Source organism: Chionomys nivalis, chromosome 21, assembly GCF_950005125.1.
Source record: "Chionomys nivalis chromosome 21, mChiNiv1.1, whole genome shotgun sequence".
NCBI classification, from domain to species: Eukaryota; Metazoa; Chordata; class Mammalia; order Rodentia; family Cricetidae; genus Chionomys; species Chionomys nivalis.
This window is the reverse complement of record NC_080106.1, coordinates 19325109-19349529: the sequence shown is the minus strand read 5'-3', so window position 1 is coordinate 19349529 and position 24421 is coordinate 19325109. Positions and strand designations below refer to the sequence as shown.

At 44.0% G+C, this 24421-nt stretch overlaps 1 protein-coding gene across 8 annotated transcripts; it reads right to left on the bottom strand.

Annotated features, from left to right (window-relative positions):
* Positions 1-1454: 1454 nt before the first annotated feature.
* On the bottom strand, positions 1455-14272 carry Znf23 (zinc finger protein 23). Of its 8 annotated transcripts, XM_057753989.1 has the most exons (7): positions 13996-14272; positions 12503-12636; positions 11651-11711; positions 10966-10998; positions 10667-10793; positions 10049-10156; positions 1455-5724 (listed from the first exon to the last, which is right to left on the bottom strand). In XM_057753989.1, the coding sequence occupies exons 3-7, from the start codon at positions 11681-11683 to the stop codon at positions 3965-3967; spliced, it is 2061 nt and encodes a 686-aa protein (XP_057609972.1). In that variant the 5' UTR covers positions 11684-11711; positions 12503-12636; positions 13996-14272; the 3' UTR covers positions 1455-3964. The 8 variants fall into 8 exon arrangements, with proteins under 8 accessions (XP_057609972.1, XP_057609979.1, XP_057609977.1 ...); XM_057753996.1 differs by having other exon boundaries at positions 10667-10998; positions 11587-11711; XM_057753994.1 differs by lacking the exon at positions 10966-10998 and having other exon boundaries at positions 11587-11711.
* Positions 14273-24421: the final 10149 nt, after the last annotated feature.

Genomic DNA, 24421 nt, shown 5'->3' with positions numbered 1-24421 from the left:
AGGAAGACAGTCCAGCAAGATACAAGGGACGTTTCCCAGGACCCCCAGTTTTCTCCAGCTGCTAGCAGGAACAGAAATCCACGGGACAATCCTGACCGGAGTCTCCAGAACTCTTCACAGTTGGATTTGGCGACATCCCAGGCAGGGGTCGCATGTGGACTCACAAGCCTGCTCCATTCCACAGTGACCGCAACACTAGGCTGTCTTTCTCCAGTGTGACATTTTGTCCCGAGGGCTCTCTACTTCATTTAAATAGGCTACCAAAGACACATGCCACACAATTTCTTAACGCTGGTTTTCCCGATTTGAGTGAAAATGGGCCCCATTGGTTCATATATTTGTAAGCTCAGTCTATGGTTGGTGAACTGTTTGAGAAAGATTAGCTGTGCCCTTGTTATATCAAGTGTGTCACTGGGGATGGGCTTTGAGGTTTCGAAGGCTCATTCCAGGTCCAGTGTCTCTCCGTCTGCAAGCATTACTGAAATTATTTGATCTGCACGCATGCACGCTGTCACTCCCTACCATAACATAGTAAAACTGTTAGCAAGGATTCAATTAAATGCTAAAGAGAAAATAAAGAATACGTTACCTTAGTCATGGTGTCTCCTCACAGCAACAGGGTGGTAACTAAGACACTGAGTATAACATGAATTCCCTTAGAAAGATCTGCACCCAAACAAGAGAACCTGCTATGAATGCTGTCTGCCCCACTGACTACACAAAGATGTTTTCATGATGTTATACTTACCAACATGGATTTTTTTTACACCAATGAGAACAGAGGCTTGGTCTGAAACATTCATTACCTAAGACATTAGATGTTGCATCTCAACTCAGACTTTCAGCTCTCCCCAGAGTAATTTGTAAAAGTATATATAAAATTTTTCAAGACAGGATTTCTCTGTGTAGCCCTGGCCATCCTGCAACTCGCTCTGTAGACCAGGCTGGCCTTGAACTCACGGAGATCTGCTTGTTACTGCCTCAGCCTTCTGAGTGCTGGGACTAAAGGTGTATGCTACCACCACCCAGTGCAAAGTACATTTTTATTGTGCAGTGTAAGCAAGAAATACTAGGACTAAATGTCCTCAAAAATCTCACAAGATCATAGAAAGTCGGGTATTGCTTTTTCCACTGTTCTCTTCCCTGTAGAAAACTGTTCCCAAGAGTCCAAAACCTGCTAAGCTACTTCAGCTTAGTGAAGGCCAGGTCTGCACTGCTATCTAAAATTGTCTGGGCTGTTTTACCTAAGTCTTATACTTCTTAAGAGTATTTTGAATGTCATCTTTATTTTCTTATAATCCTATGTTCAAATTAAGGAGTAAGTATCCCACTAGAACCTGATTTTCCTCAAACCCTTTGATATTTAAACCCAGGTAATTCCTCGGGCTAACCGTAGTCTCAGAAAAAAAAAAAAATAGATATATTCTCTCACATTATAGAAAACAAGTCTCAACAACTTTTGAATTTGCTAGATTTATTTGTAAAGATGAATTGCACACTTCAAACAAGCAAAATGCTTAATTTCACTATAGGTATTTCAGTTTTTAAAATTTAATTATTTTTATGCACGCACAGAGACCAGAGAACAACTTGTGCGCGTGAGTTCTGTTCTTCCTACCACATGGGTTCTAGAGATTGAAACTTGGGTCAGGCTTGGCCTTTACCTGCTGAGCCATCTCACTAGCTGTTACACAACTTTAAGATGAAGACATTTTGCAAAGAACTACTGTATGGAGGAAAAATACTGACATCCTGCATTGCCTAATGTTTGTCTGTGTTCACAGAATTGATAGCTTTCATGTTGCTGGGTCTCCATTTTATCCTGCTTATTGCTGAACTAAAGACAAACAACCACCAAAAATCCCCAAATGGGCATAGGGGAATATGAATCAAGTAAATGGGTTTCTGCTTGTGTGATCTCTCTCCAGTTTCTAGCACAAGAACTTCTAAAAGCTTTGGTTTTCTAGTTGGTCTGAGGGGCCATCTTCTGTTACTCCTAAGGTAAGTCTTGAAGTCATCGCTTTATGCTAAGCTGACTTATTGCGAGACTTCTAGCTAGCTCCAGGACTGGGGCTCGTTGTCAAAGGGGCCAACCATGTGCTAAGAGAGTTGGAACTTTCAGCAACAGTTGACTTCTGAAAGGGAAAAGTTCCTAACAGTCAAGGCCTTCATCAATCACGAGTACATACTGGAATCGCCATAAAAGCCCTAACAATGGGGCCAGCGGGATGAGGCGCTCCCAACTCCATGTGGGTGAAAGTGACCACACGTGAGAACCCTGTGGGTCTTGTTCTAAGTATCTCTTCATGTGACATTCACGTACTCTGTAAACAGTAACTGTAAATTGTCTCTAGGTTCTGTGAGCTACTACAGCAAATTGTGAACCTGGCAGTGTTCAGTTTGTAACCAAATCAGAAATGTAGGACTCATCACTAGTGTCTGAAGATGCAGGAGGGAGTGAGAGGCAGTCTCCTCAGACTGAGCTCATCTCACCAGGAGAATGTGTATTACTAGTGTGTGAACTGATATAAATTGGAGGCTGTCTAGTTGGTGTCTGCAGACAACCAAACTGGTGTGGAAACCCAGATATTTGGTAGTAAGGGTGTTCTGAGTAGAAAAACATTTCCTTTGCTACCCATTAACAGTTGACAACATGGAGAAATACTGTTTCTTGTCTTCTTGGCAGCTTAAGTGATCTTATTAATGGCTTAGATTTTTTTTTAATGAGTAAGAGACTTCAAAGAGTATCATGAGAATTCCAACATTTTCATGGAACCCAAGACCACAGAGTTGAAATCCAAAGCAGATACATACCTTCAGGACATAGCCATGTTTATAGAGTTCAGACACTACAAAACTGGAACTCTAACATGCTATTTTGTTAAATATATTTTATGATTGTGTGACAGGCATCTATAGCAAATATAGCACCTATAATCACCGAGGGCTGCAGAGTATTGGGGGATATGCATAGCATATGCTCAATGTGACATGCAAAAAAATGTCTTCACTAATTTTTACTCCTGGGGTAATACTAAAGGAGAGCACTTCTTTAGAACATGATTTTGAAGCACAGCCTATTAATGCCACTGTTGATTTTTAAGTTATCTTTTGTTAAAAGCTGAATACTAGATAGTATACTTTATATCACAAATTTTACGAGGCGCTCCTAGTTTTGTGTGTTTGCTTTACATTTCTAACTTATTTGGAATTATTTACAACAAAACACATGGGTTTATTTTTGAATGAGTCATTTGCCAACTTTTTTTTTTTTTGATCATCTCTACTTTGGATCTGATTCTTTTAGAAATATTTAACTTTATTTATATTTTACATATGAGTGCTCTGCATGTATGCCTGCATGCCAGAAGAGGGCATCAGATCCTACTATTGATGGTTGTGAGCCATGATGTGGTTGCTGGGGATTGAACTAGGACCTTTGGAAGAGCAGCCAGTGCTCTTAACTGCTGACCCATCTCTCCAGTCCCTGAATCTGATATTTTTTAAGACTTCTTCTATCAAACAATTTTTTAAAAATGCTTACCCCCTTTTTAAGGGAAGTGTTATGCACTCTTATTGTCAAGAGCAGAAATAAATTAATTTCTCTCCACCCCTTTTGCCTGTTTTCTTTGGTTTCCCTCAGTGGAGAATAATTTCCTCTAGTCCTACAGAATAATTATTCCTAGAAATCTACGTTTCCTAATGCTGTTGGATAGGATGTTTTCTTTCATTGTATTTCCTGACTGGTTACTGATATAAAACTAAGTCATTTTAGATATAACTTTCAGCTGCTCGTATAAATCTTGATTAAAAGTAGAGTAAAACAGAAAAAAAGTTTCCAAATGAAGACTGTCATATTCATTCCCTCTGATGGTTTTCTTCCAAGTAATAACTGATGAGCCACGATCATTTCCTACTAAACACGGCAGTGTTTTGTTTGGTTGGTTGCTATTTTCTTCATCTATTAGGATTTTTCTTCACTGTGAACATCTTGATGCTGACTAAGTTGGAAACTAAACCTGAAAGTTTTCCCACATATGTTACACACATAAGGCTTCTTCCAAGTATGCACAGTCTGGTGTATGATGCAGTCAGAACTAAGGCTGAAGCCTTTGCCACACTCGACACATCGGAAAGGCTTTTCCCCAGTATGGCTCCTCTGGTGTCTAATTAAGTGAGCGTTGACATGGAAGGCTTTCCCACACTCATTGCACTGGAAGGGTTTCTCTCCAGTGTGGATTCTCTGGTGCACAATATAGTCAGAACTGCAGCTGAAAGCCTTCTCGCATTCCATGCACTTGAAAGGTTTCTCCCTGGTATGTATTTGTTGATGCCTAGTTAACTTGGCATTGATACTGAAAGCTTTGCCACATTCCTTACACTGATACGGCTTTTCTCCAGTATGGGTTCGCTGATGATCAAGTAGGTTTCTTTTAGAAGTAAAGCACTTCCCACATTCATTACACTCAAAGGGTTTCTCTCCCGTGTGAGTTCGCCGGTGCTGCATGAGTTTTGCATTAACGTTGAAGGCCTTTCCGCATTCACTGCACTTATATGGCTTCTCCCCAGTATGGATTCTCAGATGCTGCCGAAGCTGGGAGTTACACCGAAAGGACTTCCCACACTCATTACACTCATAAGGTCTCTCGCCCGTGTGGATTCTCTGGTGCTGGATTAACTTCCCTTTAGCACTAAAAGTCTTTCCACATTCGCTGCACTCATAGGGCTTCTCACCTGTGTGGACTCTCTGATGCTGAATGAGTTTTGCGTTTTTGGTGAAGCCTTTTCCACACTCACTGCAGCGATGTGGTCTTTCTCCAGTGTGTATACTCTGATGCTGCCTAAGCTGGGTGCTGCACCTGAAGCCTTTCCCACACACATTACACTCATAAGGCTTCTCTCCAGTATGAATTCTTTGATGCTGAATTAACTTTGCATTAACATTGAAAGCTTTCCCACAGTCGCTACACTCGTAAGGCTTCTCCCCAGTGTGGGTTCTCTGGTGTGTGATGTATGCAGAACTACAGCCAAAGCCAGTTCCACACTCCTGGCACTGATAGGGCTTCTCTCCTGTATGTATCCTCTGGTGTCTAACTAGGCTTCCATTAACACTGAAGGCTTTTCCACACACCTTACACTGATAAGGCTTTTCTCCACTGTGGATTGTCTGGTGTGTGATATAGTGTGAACTATAGCTGAAGCATTTCCCACACTCCACACACTTGAAAGGTTTCTCTCCATTATGAAGTCTTTGATGCCAAACAAATTTTGCTTTAACACTGAAGCCTTTGCCACATTCTGTACACTGGTAAGGCTTCTCCACAGTGCTGCTTTCTGGATGCTGACTAACTTGAGAGCTACCTTGAGAGGTTTCTGCTAATTCTTCGGGATTCAAAGATCTTTCCTCTGTAGGAATTTCTCCATTCTTAGTAAGTTTGGTATCAGAATATTGTTCTCCAGTGGAGTTGGTATAATTCTGGGGCACATCTGGATTCTGGCTACAGAAATACCCTCCCAGGAAGCTGGTCTTAACTCTTCCCTCAGTGGCACTGATATTCTCTGTCACACTACCCCTTAACTGGACTTCCTGTCGCTGGTCTACAACAGAAGTTTTGGAAAGGTTTGTTTTCTGGGAAAAGTCCTTCTGAAGCTCAAATGCTGTATTCTTTTTTTCTTCAGACACTTCTTCTGTCAAATTATTGCCAGTCTGGACAGCAGTATAGTCTACCAAAAGAAGTAGAAAAATAAGATGTCATATGGAATTGTGCTTGAAGAAAATACAAAGTTATTATATATATATATATTATATATATATATGGTCTCACTATGTTGTTGGGCTGGCTTTGAACTATTGATTGTGCTGCATCCACTTCACAGGTACTAGAAAAATCACTAGACTAAGTCAAATAGCCTAAGGTTCATCCAGAAGTTATAACTGTCATGGATAAAAGAAGAAAATAGATCCAGATTGTAGAGCATGAAAAAAAATGCCCAGATATGTAGAGCAGGAAAAATAATTTAAAATAAAATAAAAATCATAAACAATAGAGATTCCGATTGTGTAATGAAAAATGAGAAGAGTAAACAAGAACATGTATCTCTGTCGGGAAACTTTGGGAAAAGTTCAGCTACATGAGACCATGTCAATCGAAAATCATCCCCAGCCATATTCTCCTAAGGCAAGGCCACTACAAAAGGCAACATCAATAGCAGAAAGGTTAAAAGTGATAGCAAAGGAAGAAAATTCTAGGTCTTGTCTATTAGACAGTATTTTTCCATTGTCTCATGCTTTCCTACATTTTAGAGTTCCTTCTTGGTTGTCCCTATGGACCAAGTTCCTTATTGATAAAAGCAAAATAATCACTGAAGAAAAGGCAGAGGACCTAAATGATGTACCGCAGGAAGACCAGGTTTGACAGGCATCAACAGAGAAGGTACAAGAGCTGCGTTTTCTCCGCAGAACTTCATTCGAGCCTGTTCGTTCATGTTTATCCTCTGCTTCAGAAAAGCTCTAAGACCTACTTGACATCTCCTCCCATCTCTTCTAAAATTCCGCTACACAAACTCTTCCTTCCATCAATCCAAAAACATTCTTTTGTATATAACCACAATTTTTACAATAATGACCTCTCCATTTCTCCCCCCAAAAAGTTTCCTTTATTTTTTCATTTCTCATTTTTTCCAAACATATAAAATAATGTCCTCCCATCTTCTGTAGCCAGGCAGGGATCCCAGCGGTAGGACTGGGACACCAACCCAGCCACAAAACCTTCTACCCACACCTGTCCTGCCTGCAAGATATGCTGAAGCAATGATGTCTCAGAATTTAGGGAGTGGACAGTCAAAGACTGGTCTAACTTGAGGCCCAAGCCAAGAGAGGGAGCCCACACCCAACAAGATGGCCAGGAACTGGAAACTGGATGGCTCAGAGACCTGGAGAGAACCACACAAGACTGCCCCACCCCCAGCTTAGAGACCTGAAGAGAACCAAACACTACTGTACTCCCCAAAAGTCAATGAAATGATTCCTAATGATATTCTGGAACCCCAAGGAAGAGGAGGAGGAAGGGTTGTAGAAGCCAGAGGGATCAAGGACACCAGCAGAGCATAGCCCACAGAATCAACTGAGCAGGGCTCGTAGTTGTGGTTTTTGTGGGACTCCTAACAGTGGCGGTAGGGGTGTCTCTGACTCTTTTGTCTGCGTTTGGGACTCTTTCCTCCTGTGTTGCCTCATCTAGCCTTCATATAAGGGTTTGTGTCTAGTTGTATTGCATCTTGTTATACCATGTTTGCTTGCCTGCTCTTTTCTGAAGAGAAATGGAGGAGCATTTCTGGGGTAGAGAGGGGATTGGAGGAGAGAGGAGTGGAGGGAGGGGAGGCTGTGGTCAGGATGTATTATATGAGAGAAGAATAAATAAAAATAAAATAATAAACTATATCCTTGCCTTAATACTTCATTATAATTATTCTCAACAACACAAGAAACCTGAGTTCCTTTAGAAAGGACTTTAAAACAATATGAGCCTTTCAAGATTAAAAACATGTGTATCTGTTGCTATAGATCAAAGTTTGTTGTTATCCATCCCTAGCATCCACCTGTAAAATCCCTAACTTCAAACAAGTGATCGTTATTAGGAGGGAGCCCTTCCGCGGAGCCCTCAGATGGGACCGCTGTGCTGGAGGAGACCTGGTAAATGTCTCCTCTTCCACCGTGTGAAGACACAGCAAGAAGACAGACAGATGCCTATTAATTAGGAAACAAGTCTTTGTTAGACAGAATCTGCCTCTACCTTGATCTTCTTGGATGTCCAACTCCTAAATTGGAAGAATGGATTCATGTTTTTATAAACCGCCCACAGTATTCTGCTATAGCAGCCCAAGCTAAGCCATACAGAAGACACACATTACATTGTTTATAGATCACCCAATCTATGGTGTTCTGTTCCAATAGTTCAATCCGATGAAGACGCCTGTAGTACTAAAAACTTAAAAATTCAGTTAAAGACTGCAAAAATCTAATGGATAAATTACTAAGTACTCTTTCTGCCTGCAGAAGTACCTCAACTTAGTAACGCTCTCTATCCTGAAAACTGAGATTGTTCCCACAGCCGTGATACTCAAGTACATCAAAGTATCTATGAGTATAGTCTATGACTACTTTTCAAGTCTACCTCAGAAAACAATATCCAGGTTATCAAGTGCCAACTTCTCTTCTATAAAGACTCCCAATTCACACTGAATTGACTCCAGCTCCAAATATCACTGACATTGATAGAACGAGGTTCCCTGATAGGTGAGTCACCTCTCGCTATTATGACTTTCCCACTGTGAAGAGCAAACCCAGTGTCTCAAGCATTCTAAGAATGCTCTGCTGCACTGCGTTCCCAACCTTCTTTCATTATTGTGATGTGTTTGTCTTTGGTTTCTACTGAGGACAAATACTTTTTAAATTAACAATTTGTACCATTTTTCTTTTGGTTTTTGTTTGGTTGATTGGTTTGTTTTTTTGTTCTTTTTTTCTTTGTTTTTGTTTTGTTTTTCAAGAAAGGGTTTCTTTGTGTAGCCCTGAATGTTCTGGAACTTGCTCTGTAGACCAGGCTGGCCTTGAACTCAGAGATCTGCCTGCTTCTGCCTCCTAGTTCTGGGATTAAAGATGTATGCCACCACTGCCCAGCTACATCTGTACATTTTATGTAGATCAACAACTCATTATTAGTTCTTTTCCAACTTTTATTAATGACCTTTCAAATCCTACAGTATGGCAGATATTAGTATCCAGTGATTATTTTAATTTTACCAATATACCTTTGTAGTGGGGAGCTGCGGGCTGTGTTCCTGCCGCCCCAGATCCTGGTAGCCTGGCTAGCTTATGCCCCAAAATAACAACACACAAACTGTATTCTTTTAAACACTGCTTGGCCCATTAGCTCTAGCCCTTACTGGCTAATTCTCATATCCTGATCAACCCATCTCTAATAATCTGTGTAGCACCAGTCTTACCAGGAAAGATTCAGCATGTCTGACCTGGCGGCTTGCTTCATCGTGTCTGCCCCAGAGAGGAGAGCTATCGAGACTGAGCTCACTTCCCCTTCCTCCCAGAATTCTGTTCTGTTTACTCCACCCACCTATGTTCTAACCTATGAGGGCCAAGCAGTTTCTTTATTTTTTAACCAATGACCTTCCTCCATCATACCTTCAATTTAATTTTTTGAAGTACTGATCTGCCCACCAAAATCATATTTTCCAGCTTCGCTTGCAGAAAAGATCTAAGGTCCAGCAAGTTAAGACTTCTACAGAAAGCACTGGGTTAACATGAGAAAAGCTTTGATTTGTGTTTTAAAGTTTAGCTGCCACCAGAGTCTTCACCCTCCATCTTCTCCCTCTGCCCACCCAGAAACTGTCTCATTTCATCCAGACAAATGAGACTAACTACTGCCTACAGTGTGAGAACCAAGCACCTTTGATTAAGGACCTCATAGTATGAATATAAACGCAGACACTTGGCTGAGCCCAAGACCTACCGACAGTCTGTGTAACTGTAAGAACCCCAAATAATAGCTTACACATCAACACTCAAGAAGCATAGAATGGGGACATTTTTTATTTATACTCTCGATGTATAGATAATTTTAACTAAGCTAGACCCTTGATATCTGTTACCACATTTAGTCCTGAGCCACTGAGTGGCAGACACCACTGCCCCCTTTGACTATCACATTTCCAGAGATGAGGTCACTAGACTGTAGAGACGTCAAACAACCGACCTGCACAGCCATGGAACTAGAAAGAAAGTTTCCTCACAAACACAGGTGGGATGAGACCTCAGGAAAAGCTCTTAGCCACTTCTGCCTCTTTGTAAAACGCTGCAAAGGCTACACCCTCCACTGTCAGTGGCAATGCTAGATCCCTGCCCCCATCCCCAAATCCACGGTCTTGTTTGAAAATGGTGAGGTCAGAGGTAGAATATGGCAGCTGAGAAAAAAATGCATTGCTATAATGGATAATATGGCACACATTTATGTTGTTGGGCAATCTGTGCCTTGCTTACCAGTCCAGAGGCCCTGGGAGTCTGCTCCAGTGGCCAGCTGGGACAGGTTCTCCAGATCCTTTTCCTCTTCTAGCTGAGAGATCACAGCAGGTTTGAATAGTAGAAATCCTGATTTGGGGTTAAAAAAACCAGAAGAGACGTGAAAACTCTCCCACAGGTGCATCCCTAATGTCTCCTGAGATGCCGGAGCAAAGGGAAGGTGAGATCTCTCAGAAGGGACGGGGTAGGGGTGAGAAGGGTCAGACTGTGAGCCAGGATCCACATGCAGAGAAAAGTGAGAGTCTGCCCAAAGGGGATACCCCTTCTTGATCTTGGCCTTGAGATTCTTTGAAAAGACTCAAGCAAGGCCAGGGCAATCTGAGAAGGCCTCTGCAGAACAGCAGTTTCTAATTTTCACAGCATGTCCATACACAGGTTCTTTACAGTAATTCAAAAACATGCACTGGTCTCAGCAAAGTCCCATAATAGCTTGGGATTTGCTCTTCCAGCAGGCTATACATAAGGAGATTAGGAAAAGCCCACTCATAAAGGATGACCAGGTCCCCGCCTGCCACCTGAGGAAGAAAAGAGCCAGGAATCCCAAAATGGCAGTCTGGGTCCCAGGGAGAGAGGCCTTACCCATGGAGGCCAAGTTCCTATAGTTCTCCAGCATTACATCCCTGTAGAGCGCCCTCTGTTCAGGGGACAGACTATCCCATTCCGTCTGGGTGAAGTACACAGCCACATCCTCAAAGGTCACCAACTTCTGAAACAACAGGTTCTTGCTGCCCTAGGGCCATGGCTAAGGCCCTAAGTGAGGGGCAGAGGGCAAAATCAGGGCTTGGGGAGGGGGCTTGTGAAGAGAATAAAATTAGTAACAAAGGAAAGTGGAGGGGAAACACCAGGAAGTAAACTACGGAATATCCGCCTTCTCTTACAGCAGAGAAACCGCATGCCGTTTTCACACTGGGCTGAAAGAAAAAGAATTCCCATGAGCAAATTCCACTACAGCAATGCTGCTCTCAGGCCGCTCCCTCTCTGGCAGGCTGCTGGAGGCAGCTGCAGTTCCCACTGCTTCCCTGTGAGGTCCTAGCTCCCCTGTGGCTTACCTCAAGCCCCAGCCCCACTCATTATCCTCATCCTCATATGGTAAAACAGATGTTCCCTGCCCAACAAAGGGCTTCTATCCCGTTTGCCACCTGACTCCCAGGATAGACAACCCCCAGCCAAGGGCCCCCAGGTCCCCTGTCTTTTTCTTCCTTGTCCCCACTTTCCAGCATCTTCCCTATCCTTCCCATTCACCTGCAGCTGTTCTTCCACCCCAGCTATTAATTACTCCAAACCTTTGCAACTCCTCCATGCATATTCATGCACAGGGCACCACGTGGTGGTTTCCATGGCCTCTGCCAAGGTGCGCATGTGCAGTGTGACTCCCATCTGCTAGGTTTACTTTCCTGCACTCTTCATTGGTCGCTGCCCCAGTCTCTGCCACTTGCCTGTCCACCTTTCCCACAAGATCCAGTCTGGCATGCAGAAGCAGGTTTTATTCCATGTCTCACCAGCATTCTTCTCAGTTCTCAATCTGAACTGCCCAGAGGAAGGGATGAGGGGCCCACAGCTCACCTGGGGCCAAACTGATGGGATCATGGCTGCCATCACCTGGTCTCCCTCTCAAGGGCTGGACCTGAGGAGAAGCAGAGAGTTGGGGTGGGATGTGAGGCAAATCACCCCAATCAGGAGCACAACTAAGACCTGAGGTACAGGGTGCTGTATCCAGATCCTCTTGCTGGCTCAAGTGCCCAGCATCCTTCCCAGGACACCGATGCTCTGAAGTTGGCTGCCAAGAAGCCTCAGATAAAAGAGGGTTTACAAACTTGGGCAGAGTCTGAAGACCAACAGGCCAGGAACTAACAATAAGGCTCAAGAAACAATATTATCAAGTCTAACTCACTTCTCCTTCCGTAACCAACCATCATTCACAATCACAGGCAAGAAAAGGCCAGCTGCGGACAGCATGCATGCGGGGTCTGGGAGACAGGCTGCAGGAAGACACCGCCCAGAAGGGGACAGCTGCTCCTCCACCTCCCATCGGTGCTCTCATTCTTTAGTGTCAAGAATCCTAACGCTTGCCAGAAGCGATGGTGCGTATCCAGCACACAGGAGCTAGAGGCAGGAAGATCAGATTGGGGCCAGCCTGGGCTAAGGATTTTGTGCAGGTTGGTCTCAGTGGGCTGGCTTCCTGCATGGCCTAAGTTACCCTTGAGAAAGCTGGGCTAGAAGTGAGGTAGCAGGCTGCCTCTCAGGTCTCAATCTGAACTGTCTACTTTTGCATCACAGATATGCCAAATGGAGGCTTTCTGCAATTCTCCTGGGCAGAGACCAGCTTCGCAATGCTGTAACCAACCTACACCGGAAGCTGTATCATATATGCCCCATTCCTGTCCTAGGGTTTCTCCAATATTCTGTGTGAGTTACCTGCTGGGTCCTGAACTGCAGGCAAGGAATCATCAGTGAGGCTGCCCTTGACCGACAGGGGACAGAATTTGACGGGTGCTTTTCCCATCAGCCCTAGAAGGGCATCCTTGAGATTCCAAGGCTCCTCAGAGACTCTGCAAGACAGAACCTGGTGAGGGCCAAGCCTGATAAGGCAACCTTGTATTGGTTTATTAACTAATAAACTAATTCGGTCTAGGAAAGCCTCCCTACTCAACCAAGGGCTCAGTGGTTCTCACGATGCACATTTTAATTCTTATTTTAGAGCTCAGTAACTCTGATTTGTCTCTGATGTAATAATTATTTAGAATATATTAGTGCTGCTCACACTTTCCCCCCTAATAAGCTCTAGTTATAATATTATATGTTTAAATTGCCAGATCTATTACTTCATCTTTACAATTTTTTTTTTAGAGTTTTGGGTTTTGGTTTTTTTTTTTTGTGCATGGTATCAATGTCTATCTTTTCTTAACATCCTTTTGAATTTAGAAAAAAACTTACTCTACAATGAAAAATACGTAATTCAACTTGAAGATAACAAGTTAACTCTATTAATACATGGCCAATCTCGATACTATGGTGTTTAAAAAAATTCAGTATTCACATCTAATTTTAAAATGTATGCTACGGGGGTGTCCAGAAGATGGTAAGAGCAGGAGTGAAAATGAACAAAATGCATTGTATACGTGTATGAAATTCTCAAAGAAAAATAACTTAAAATGTATCCCTATGACTATCTCAGATGTAGGAGATATGGACAAAATATTCACCATGAGTACTCTTTTTCATATATAACCAGTCTGAAAACAACCGTCCCTAACCATTGAAAATTGCAAGTTTGTGTGTTGTTTTTATAACTGAATATTACCCAGTAGGTAATACGCTAGTGAATTTAGAAATTAACCAAGTACCAGGTGACTATACACTACGATGCTCAAAAACCAAAAAAGGTTAAATTGTTTACACATTAGTGAATATTAGCAACAGGCTATGATTAAGTCCTTACCTCTAAGGGTGGGAGGGTCCTGATGGATGCAGCAGTAAAGACCCAAACTCTTTCTTAATTGACTGCTCATAGGTGAGCGTTTTATTTTTTCTTAAAACACTCACCCTTTTTCTCTCTCTAACACACACACACGCACACACACACACACACACACACATATACACACAGACCCTTGGAAAAAGTGTTTTGACAACGGTAAGGCTACGACCAAAGAGACCTGCATCCATCCAAAGGTCGTACTGTCTTCTACGGGGTATGAAATTGCAATTCTGAAACTACTCTGTGTGTATTCTAGCGATGTCGTAATCGTGTGGGCGTGTGTGGGTCGCGTTACCTTTGGGGCCTGACGTCCATGCAGCACACCAGGCCTCAAACCTTCTGTCAGCAGCGGCTGGGACAGGGTTCTGCTTTCCCTGCCATGCCCCGAGCCCCTCACCCTGTCCGGAGCCCGGGGACACGATGTACACACCTGGAGCGCCTGCAGGGCCGCAGCGCGTCCGAAGACTGGCGATGTCACCTCGAGACGCTTCGCCCCCGCAACGCGGTCACCCTATGGCTGCAGTGGCAGCTTCTCCGGCCTGCCACCTGCTAAGCGCTCTGGGCTTGGTGTGCGGCCGCCACACGGGACTAGCCACGGTGAGCAACGAGAACTGCTGGGCCACAAGGCTGCCAGCGGGAGACCCTGCGCGTGGACAGCCAGGACACCGCTCACCGCAGCGACGCCTCACTCACCTACACTGCACGGTCCGCGGCGCGACAGGAAGTGCGTCACCGACCAGTCCCGCCCCTCCAGGAGGGTTGCCCTCCCTCTCGGGGATGCCCAGCCGGGCCTCTGCGGTTCCCCTCTGTCCCCTGGGGCTCAAGTCCTTGCTCAGGGTCTGTCGGTGGGGTCTGACGCCCGCGGACGTTACTCCCGGGGACCCGGACAGCCCCCGCCCCTCGAGAAAGGCCGCCCCAGCTTGTGGTCTTGGTGAAGTTGCAGGTGCCAGCAGGTGGACTGTGCCAGTGCAGTGCGTCACAGGCTGGAGGAACCACGGTCCACTTTAAAAATAACTGTTACGTAATGTCATGCGAGCCGGCTGGGCTTTCGTCGCAGCTGTTCTGGAAGCTACTGCTGGAGATGTAGCTTTGTGGTACAATGTTTGTCTGTCCCTCTGGATTCAATCATCAGTGCAAATAATACAATAATCACTTTGTCCTTAGCATGAAGTTCCCAACTACCTACTGTCCTCACAAGGAAACAATTCTCACCTTAAAGGGGAGAGGAGATAGTTCATTCTGGACCCAAACTAGACTGATCATACCCAGGAGCACTGATTTAGGTTACTTCAATTCCATGTTCCAAAGTGGACGCCGTTTCATAGTTTTACAGAACAAAGTCCTAAATCAAAGCAAGTTTTAAAATACATTGGTGGTCACATCAGAGAGGTGACTACAACAAGATTGGGAACCGATAGATGGTACTGATAATGTTCTGGGCGTTGGGGTTGGTGGGAGCTAGTGGCCAGGTGCTAGATACCTGTTGCCGCAGGATGTTAGTTCTGACAAAGATGGGCAAGGAATGGTTATTCGGATTCTAAAACTAGCCCAAAATAAGATAATTAGCCTCTGCACCTGCAACATTCTAGCCTCTCCACATCACTGCCTAGAGATCCACAAATTATACATTTTTTAAAGAAACATGAATATAATTATAATAGCAATACTACTTTGGTCTAGTAACATACACACTTGCCATTGTCACACATAGAATTTGAATGTCACAGCCACACAGAGTTGCTGCCTTTTCCTAGTGTTTTCAAAAATCACAAAAGTGTGACCTAAAATGTTGAATGCTTTTGAGAAAAGTTCTGAGTGAAACCCAGGATAGTCTTTCTCTTCATTATTCTGTGGCTAGATATAATCCTGGAATTACTACATGTTAAAACTGTGTGAACATGCATTGTGTAAGTCCTAGATTCAGGGCAAGGTTTTCCCTTACATGGATGACCAGGAGCCTGTTTGTAAGTCTGAAATCTTCCCCTGTAGGCAAGGCTGTCCTGCATGACATTCTCTGTGGCACTTCTGACCTCCATGCACAATGCAAGCCCACCATCACCAACAAATGTTTAAAAAAAAAAAAACCCAAGACCAAGTTCTCAGCACAAAGGAGATGGATTTGTCCTAAAGCAACAAAGGGCAGAGAATAAGAGACAAGGATAGCAGATGAGGGAGAAGGGGAAAGGGAACAAGGGACAAGGGGAAAGGGAACAAGGGACAAGGGGAAAGGGTATTTGTCCAGGACAAAAGACTGCCTCTGGAACATAGGCGTAGGAAACATAGCCTATGCTATGGAACATAGCCCATAGGAAAATGGTGACTATAAAGGTTGAAGGGGAACCCCTGTGTTAGGATGAAGTGTTTAATTTTTATTGGGCATGTTAATTAAATGAGCCAAAGGGGGTTTTGATTGCTGGACTTCAGTACCTTGAAAGTTGGACTTTGGTAGTCAGCTCAGGAGGAGGAAGTGGCCGAATAAGGGAATAGACCTTGCTGGCTAGCTTTAGGAATGTAATCTAATGTTGTTTTAGAAAGGCAGAGGGAATGGGAGAGAAGGCAAGGTCTGCCAGAGCTATGTTCGCCATGCTTGGGCAGGCTATAGACCCTTCAACAGTATCACTAGGATAAATAGAAAAGAATTCAGAGAGCATAGAACCATATCAATACTGGACTCGAATGAACAGGTCACACATCTGTTACTGGGTTTTGCAATTAAGAAAATATGGCACAATAAATAATCATGGGACTCTTATTCCTCAAAATCACAAAGCATGTGACCACATCAGACATGCTGAGAAACTACTGTTCTGATTCTGCCTGTGTGGAAAGGACACAGAGCACTTGGTCACACCGAGATAACAGAGTCCCCTCCTCATTCTAATACTGGAGACAAATGACAGCCCACAAAATGATTTCTATATTCCTGAAAATTGGCATTTTTTCTTAGTTATGGTTACTATTGCTGTGAGGAAATACCATGACCAAAAGCAACTTGTAGAAAGAACAGGTTTATTTGGCTTACATTTCCACATCTCTATTCATCCCTAAAAGAAGTCAGGACAGGAATTCAAACGGCAGGAGCCTGGAGGCCGAAGCTGGTGCAGAGGCCATGCAAGGGTGCTGCTTACTGACTTGCTCATCATGACTTGCTCAGCCTGCTTTCCTATAGAATCCAGGACCACTTATCCAGGGGTATCCCAACCCACCATGGACTGGGCCTTCCCCCATCAATTACTAATTAAGAAAATGCCCTACAGGCTTGCCTACAGCCTAATCTTATGGAGGCATATTTCTCAATTGAAGTTCCGTCCTTTCAGGTAGCTCTAGTTTTACAAAAAATTAGCCAGCACACATTGCAACACAGCTAAAATCATTGTGTATACAATGCTAAGTTAACCTAGTTTCAGCATTCAAGCTACCTAGGACTAGCCTGATACTAATCAATCTTCCTTTGAGGGTAAGCAAATGAGTCCAGAACCGCAGAAGGCAGGTCATGGCAGAGAAAAAAATTCTGAGAGGGCAGTCAGGTTAGCAACAACAGTCTGAAAAAGGAATGGCCAAGGCATTTGGGACTCTCGTATGAGCTCATACTTCTCCTTCTTGAAAATGGGTTGTTTATTGTTGATCAAAGCTGGTCATTGGTCATTAAATGACTGTTCCTCAACCAAACATTTGACACTTCGCTCGACACCCAAAGAGTCTGCACACACACACACACACAAAAATGTATTGCCACTTCAGATCAAGCCTTCTCATCAGTTTGCCTTCGAGAATGGAACCTCTTTGATTCTATAAATGCCCTTTTAGTCTTTCACTGTTGAGCTTACAAGGGGACAACCGGCCTCCATCTGTTTAGACACCGATCCACAAATGCCATCTCAGCACTCCCCTGAACCCACTTTGCTGCTCCAAGTGTTCATCCACCCCCCCACACACACACACACAGGCTCACTCTGCCTCACACGCAGCCCACAAAGTAAGCAGTTCAGTCAACATTGGTCCTGATCAGCTTGCACCAGACCCTCCATAGGACACTGAAATTAAGAGCCATGCTGCCTGTATTTAAGGATGCCCAGCAGAGGGCACTCGCTACCTATGGGACTGGAGCAGTACATTCTGCTTCCTGAAAAAAGGTGCTTCTAGAATCTCACGGCTGCTGTTGGATAGCCTATCTTTATACCTCTAGAAACCAACTGGCGAGGACACAATGTTGTCAGTGATGTGTACAAGACTAGATGTGTGGTGTCCTGTGCCCATTAGCAGCTCTCGGGTGCAGGTTCATTCCACCCCATAGATTCTTGGGGTCAGACTCAGGTGGTCAGGTTAGGTGGCACGCACCTTTCCCTACCGAGCCATCTTTCCAGCCACCGAGGATGACTTTATATTTGTTATTTTATTATTGTGTATGGGGTGAGGGTTTGTGCCTGTGAATATAGGTGCCTGTTTGGAGCAGAGGCACTGACTGGATCCTCCTGGTGCTGGAGTCACAGGCAGTCGAGAGCCACCTAACACGAGTGCTCAGAAATGAGTTCAGGTCTTCTGAGAGAGCAGTCTGTGTCTTCACCATGGAGCCGCCTTTCCAGCCCATAGCAGAGGGTTTTAAAAGCATGTGCATTAGAACAAGAAAATAATTCTAGGACTGTCTCACTTCATTTTTTTGTGTTTAAGCCTTTGATTAACTGCAGAGCTTCGTCAGATGTTGAAAACGCCATTTTAATAAGTTTTTATAAAATTGACAGTTATCCTCTAAAGTTAATTTGTAAATGGATTTTTTTTTCTCAACTCAAAAAGCTTTTGTGGTGGTGGTGGGGGGGGAGTTGTCAGGCAGTGGTGGACAGCTTTAATCCCAAAATTCAGAAGGCAACCTGGTCTACAGGGTGCGTTCCATGACAAGCCAGGACGACACAGAGAAACCCTGTCCAAATGCCAAACAAACAAACAAACAAACAAAAAAAAACCAACAAAACTTTTCTTACATTGAAAACTCATCTGAGACAGTGGTTAAGTTCCCATGTAGCCTAGGCTGGCCTGGAACTTGCCATGTGTGGGATGTGGGAAGCATGGAGGTCCTTGTGCTCACAGATAGACAAACCAGGATTGCTAAGCACATAGCGTTGTTTCTTCAAAGAAAGGGTGTATACTGCTATCCACCCAGAAGGCGGGGAACAGATGAGGTTGACAGCCTTGTGATCTTTGCTTTATCAGTGTGACCAAGCCCACTCTGAATCATCCCCCAAGGCCCTTATTATGAGCTTTTCAATCTACAGAGTCCACCTTTATGGAACATATCATAAGTATTTTACAAAGAGTTTTGATGTAGTCACATCTTAAGCTTTATTGTGTACCTGGGGTTAAGTTAATTATTACCTGGAAAGTTTTCTCCAAATTGTGTTGTGCTTAAATATGACAAAAGCTACTTGGGGTCAGAGTCCTGAAGTTTGAACTAACTCCAGCCACTTGATCATTTTGAATCAAACTACCTTCTCGCTTCCCTCAGATCATTCTGTTGGCTGTGGTGGTGCAGAGAACCTCAAAGTCAAGTAACTAAGGAAAAGCTTGAACTAATCCTCCTGCCTCTGTCTCTGAGGTTCTGAGATTACAGGCATGTTTCCAGTTTTTACAGTGCTGGGGACTGACCCCAGAGCTCATGCATTCTTGGCAAGCACTCTGCAAACTGAGCTAAATCCCTAGCCTCTGGGCTTTTCGTTTAGTTTTGTTTTGTTTTGTGTCTTATCCATTGTTCTATTTCCATGAAGAGCTACGATGTCCAAGGAAACTCTTATAAAAGAAAGCATTTGATTAGGAGCTTGCTTATAGTTTCAGAGGCTTAGCCCATTACCATCATGGTGGGGAACATGGAAACACACAGGCAGACATGGTATTGGAGAAGTAGCTAAGAATTCTAACCCCAGATCCACAGCCAGTAGAAAGAGAGAGTGACACTGGACCTGGATTGGCCTTTTTAAACCTCAAAACCCACCCCCCACTGACACACTTCCTCAACAAGCCACACCTACTCCAACAAAGTCACACCTCCGAGCCCTTCTTAAGCAGTGCCAGTCCCTGATGACTAAGAATTCAAATATATGTGCCTATGGGAGCCATTCTTTGGTTTGTTTGGTTTTCTAGAATTCTTCCATTAATTGAAAAGAAAATGGTTTATATCATTTCTTCTTTTCTTTTTCTTTTATTCTTCTCTCATACATGACGTCCCCTTCCCCCACTGCCCCCAGTCCTTTCCTCCCTACCTCCCTTATCCCCTGGAGCTACTCCTCTTCCATTTCCCTTCAAAACAAAAAGCAGGCCTCCCTGGGACACCAAACAAATATGGCATAACAAGTTACACTAAGACTAGGCACAAACCCTCATATCAAAGCTGGACGAGGCAACCCAGTAAAGAGGAAAAGGGTCCTAAGAGCTGACAAAAGAGTTAGAGACAGCCCCCGCTGGCAAAAGGGTCCTAAGAGCTGGCAAAAGAGTTAGAGACAGCCCCCGCTGGCAAAAGGGTCCTAAGAGCTGGCAAAAGAGTTAGAGACAGCCCCCGCCCCCACGCCAGCTGTTAGAAGTCTCACAAGAACACCAAGCTACACCACCATAACATATATGCAGAGAACCTAGTTCAGACCCATATAAGGTCTGTGGTTGTCACTACAGTCTCTGTGAACTTCTATGAGCCCTGCTTAGTTGATTCTGTGGGCTGTATTCTCACGGTGTCCTTGATCCCTCTGGCTCCTGAAATCACCTACCCCAACCTCCCCTGGCTCTTCCTGGTGTTTGTCTCTACACCTGCTCCCGTCAGTTGCTGGATGACACCTCTCTGATGACAATTAGGCTAGGCGCCCGTCTATGAGTATAGCAGATATTGTTGGGAATCATTTCATTGAGTTTTTTTTTTTTTCCTAGTTGTGTTTGGCTCTGTACTGGGTATCTTTGTCAGTGCTGCCGCTGCTGCCCCTGCCGGTCGTCAATCTTATGACTCTGCACCTTTCACAGAAGCCTGCCTGCTGCTCAATGCTGCCCCTTCTTCCCCTGCTCTCTCATCTCTGCAGCGCTACCCTTGTCGGCCCTGCCCGGATGTTTCTTGGCACACCCGAAACAATTCGAGAAGCAAGCACCCAATTGGGAGCAAGAGGGATGGTGGGGATAGAGAGAGGGCGGTGAGGTGAGGCTGAAGGACAGAAGACTTTGAAGAGGGGCTAAGGAATTAGCTCAGTCAGCAAAGAGCTTGCTCTGTGAACATGAGGACCCCGAGATCACTCACAAAATGCCGCATATAGTGGTGTATGCTTGCAATATGAGTGCTGGTGAATCAGAGTTTCTGTTGCTGTGAAGAGACACCATGACACCAGCAAGGGGAAACCCAACGGCTTCCGACTCAGGAGTCGAACTACCCCATTTCCCAATGTGTTTGCTTATTGCTTGGGTAAATGAACATCAGGAGCGTTCAGAGTAAGCACTCAGCATTGACAAAAACAGTGGTTAAAAACAACAGGCTTCACAGCACACGCCGCCTGCTCAGTGTCTCAAGAAGAGGAGGGTCTCCCTTAACTACCTCAAAAATAAACCAAACTGCAAGTGAGAGGTTGGCTTTCTGTATGTCCCAGCAGCATGCATAGCACGGGCGCATGTTCAGTTGGATTTCAGTTTGGGTGGTATGTTTCCTTTTTTAAAGGATTCATTCTGTGTGTTTGCATGTGGCGGTGTGTGTATATGCGTGTGTAGGCAAGAGCCTATGGAGGTCAGAAGAAGGTTTGGATGTCCTGGAGCATTATAGGTGGCTGTGAGTTGCTCAAGGTGGGTGCTGGGAACTGAACTCTGACCCTCTGGAAGAGCAGCAAGCACCCTTATCTCTCTAGCCTTCCTGTGGCATGTTTTCTAAATTTCACGTTTCTGGCACTAGGGTTCTGCACGGGTTGCTCCAATCCCATGAGCTCCTTGTGCCTCTGTTCAAACTCTCAGCAACTGGATTCCGATGATCAACATGGCGTTTCGATTTCTGTTTTTCCTCTGAGCTTTCTCTTTGAAGTAGTAATGAGTTATCTTCCTGATTTTGCCGGCTGTGTTTGCTGGCCCTCTGCAAGGCTCTAAGCCACCCTTCTTTCCCTGGGTTTGTTCCCTTGACCTTTCCCCTCCATCTTCCCATGAGCAAGTCCCAAAGTTCAGATCTAGATTGGGATCTGTAAGTTCTGCTGCTCTTAAATATTTGATTTTGGATCTTTTGCAATGTAGCTCAATTCTGTGCATTTGGCAGGAGTCTCTAATAATACGAGCTGACATGGTTTCCCTTATTGGGCAGAATTATTTTATTTGCTCCCTTGGGCAAATTTCTTCGATCATAATTAGTGTTGTCACTGTTGAATCAGACTGTGTTCTGTCATGGGGGAGGGACAGCGGGAGAGAAATGAATGGCTGTACAGCACTGAGCAGTGCCTCTGGCAAGCACAGCTGCTTTTATGTTGTACAATGGTGTCATCTAATGTTAGACTGAGTAACTTTCGCTAGTTTTCTATTAACCTGGAATTTCAGATTTCAAAATTCTTACTTCTGCTTCTCTCGGAGACAAGGAAATGTTGTTCTTCTCTGATTTATGATTTACTGCTAACTTTTCATATTATCAAGTAAAAACTAATATCTAGTGAACTGGACACTTCTTAGAATGCAGGAATTGGTGAGTTTGGACCAGCTGAAAACAAAATAAACAACTTCCGTCTGCACAGGACCTCCTCTCTTTTTATTTTTTTGGAATAGGATCTTATGTAGTCCAGGCTGGCTCTTAACTCACCAGGTACTGAATCAAGGATCTCACTATGTAGCTGAGTTAAGGGCTTCCTGTCTCTTAAATTACAGTCAATAAGAACTCTAAAACTTCTGAGACTTTCCACAAGATCCAGTTCCCAAAGGAAATGCCCCCAGAGCATTGGTTCTCAGCCTGGCTGCGTCAGAACCCAGAGCGTTGGTTCTCAGCCTGGCTGCGTCAGAACCAGCTGAAAAGATTTTCGAAACGATAATGATTGCATCCAGCCGGGCGAGCACTAACTCTCAACTGGATGATTCTCACTCACACACACACCGTGACCCCCTGGAAAGCCTTTAAGAATGTCGAGGGCAAGCATTGTGTCGTGTCCAGTGTCTGTGCGACACCTGCGGGTCCCACTGGGTTTATTCGTCCACTCTTAGAGGTGTGACTATTAAGAAAGAATTAGACAAGAGACAGCTGATAGTGCTGGGAGCGCATCCAGTAAATACTGAGATCCACCTCATATTAATTTCTCATATATTTCTTTACATACCCCAATCCAAAGGGGGTGGGGAGGCAAGAGGCTTCTTTAACAGATACAAGGAACAAAGTAATTACCTTCTTAATACCCAAAACATCAAGTAACCACACCCTAGGTCAAAATGTCCTGTTAGCAGCCACACCTTAAGTCAAACCTCCTGCATAAAATGTTGAAGGAACAAGAACAGGTCTGAACTCTCTGGCCTTTAGTCAAGGTACAAAGGATCCACTCCCATGGGCTCCCACAATCTGGAGGGATCTAGAGTCTAAGATGCTGAGAAGTATCCCTCTGGGCATAGAGCAACTGATTTACACAGCCCCAAATGCCAATAGTTCCCTGGTTAGGAAAATCTGACCAGGGTTGGAGAGATAGCTCAGTCGTTAAAGGCTAGGCTCACAACCTAAATTATAAGAAAAGTTGGTCCAAGCTTCAATTCATTAGCTGTGAATCCAGCCTAGGCACTGTGTTTTGAAAAACCTTCCCCAAGTGATCTTAACATGCAGCCAAGCTTGATAATCCATTACTAATACCTTTTGCCAGAGAATATTCTAGTATGGAGCTAACTTCCACCCATGCCTCTGAGTTTGAACTGGAAGTTTTCCACTGGAGATTGGTTTGAGAGTGGAGAGTGTTTGAGAGAAGAGTTCATTGCTTTTTGTGAGCAAGCCAAGGCGTCCCACAACACGTGTGGTATCTCCACCAATTCAAGTTCTGTGGCTTATCGCTCACCTTGGGAGTTGGCCTCCCTGGCACCGTGCAGGCGGATCATTAACCACAGTCAAACACAACCATCCCTGGGAACCTTGAAAACACGGGAAGTGAGAGGAGCCAGGCACAAATGGTTCCTTCCAGCTTGTGTGCTGTCATCCAATTTAAAAAGGATCTAAAATAAATAAATCCAGAGAGATTAAAAGGGGGAGGGGATGGAGAGATGGCTCAGTTGTTAAGAGCATGTACTGCTCTCGAAAAGGACCTAAGTTCAGTTCCCAGGCTCAAAACCACCTCTAACTCCAGTTGCAGGAGATCTGACGCCCTCTTCTGGCCACTGGGGCACCTGCACTCATGTGGATACATACCTACACAAACATAATAATGTAAAATGTCTTATTTTAATTTAAAATTTAATAATCTAAATTTTTAAATAATTTAAATAAGTAGGACTCAGTCCGGTTTTTCCACAGCCACAGGAGCCACATGGGAAAGAGAAAATGTGGAGAAACAACTTAATGGGTACAGAATATTCTATTGGGGTGAGAAAAAAAACACATCTTGGAAATAAATAGAGGTGACAGTTGAACAGCATGGTATATATATGAAGTACCACTGAATAATATTCTTTTAAAAAGTGGCTCATTTCATAGGGTATGAATTTTACTCAATAAAAATTCATTAAAGAAAGTTTTTAATGTTTTAGCTAATATTTGACTTTAATAAAACTAGTTAAAATAAAAGTGTTCCATTTTTCTTCTAAATACACTCACTCTTGAAGCCCTAGTTAATTATAATTGATCAAATATTTTTTAAAACATATGGCCAGAGAGATAACCCAGTGAGTAAAGGCACTTGTCACGGAGCCTG

Coding starts and splice junctions, on each gene's coding strand:
- Znf23 (XM_057753989.1), bottom strand. CDS start 11,683: ATGGCAGCCATGATCCCATCAGTTTGGCCCCAG. Junction 10,157..10,666: donor TAGGAACTTGGCCTCCATGG/GTAAGGCCTCTC, acceptor ACCCCAAATCAG/GATTTCTACTATTCAAACCT. Junction 5,725..10,048: donor CTCCCAGGGCCTCTGGACTG/GTAAGCAAGGCA, acceptor TTCTTTTGGTAG/ACTATACTGCTGTCCAGACT.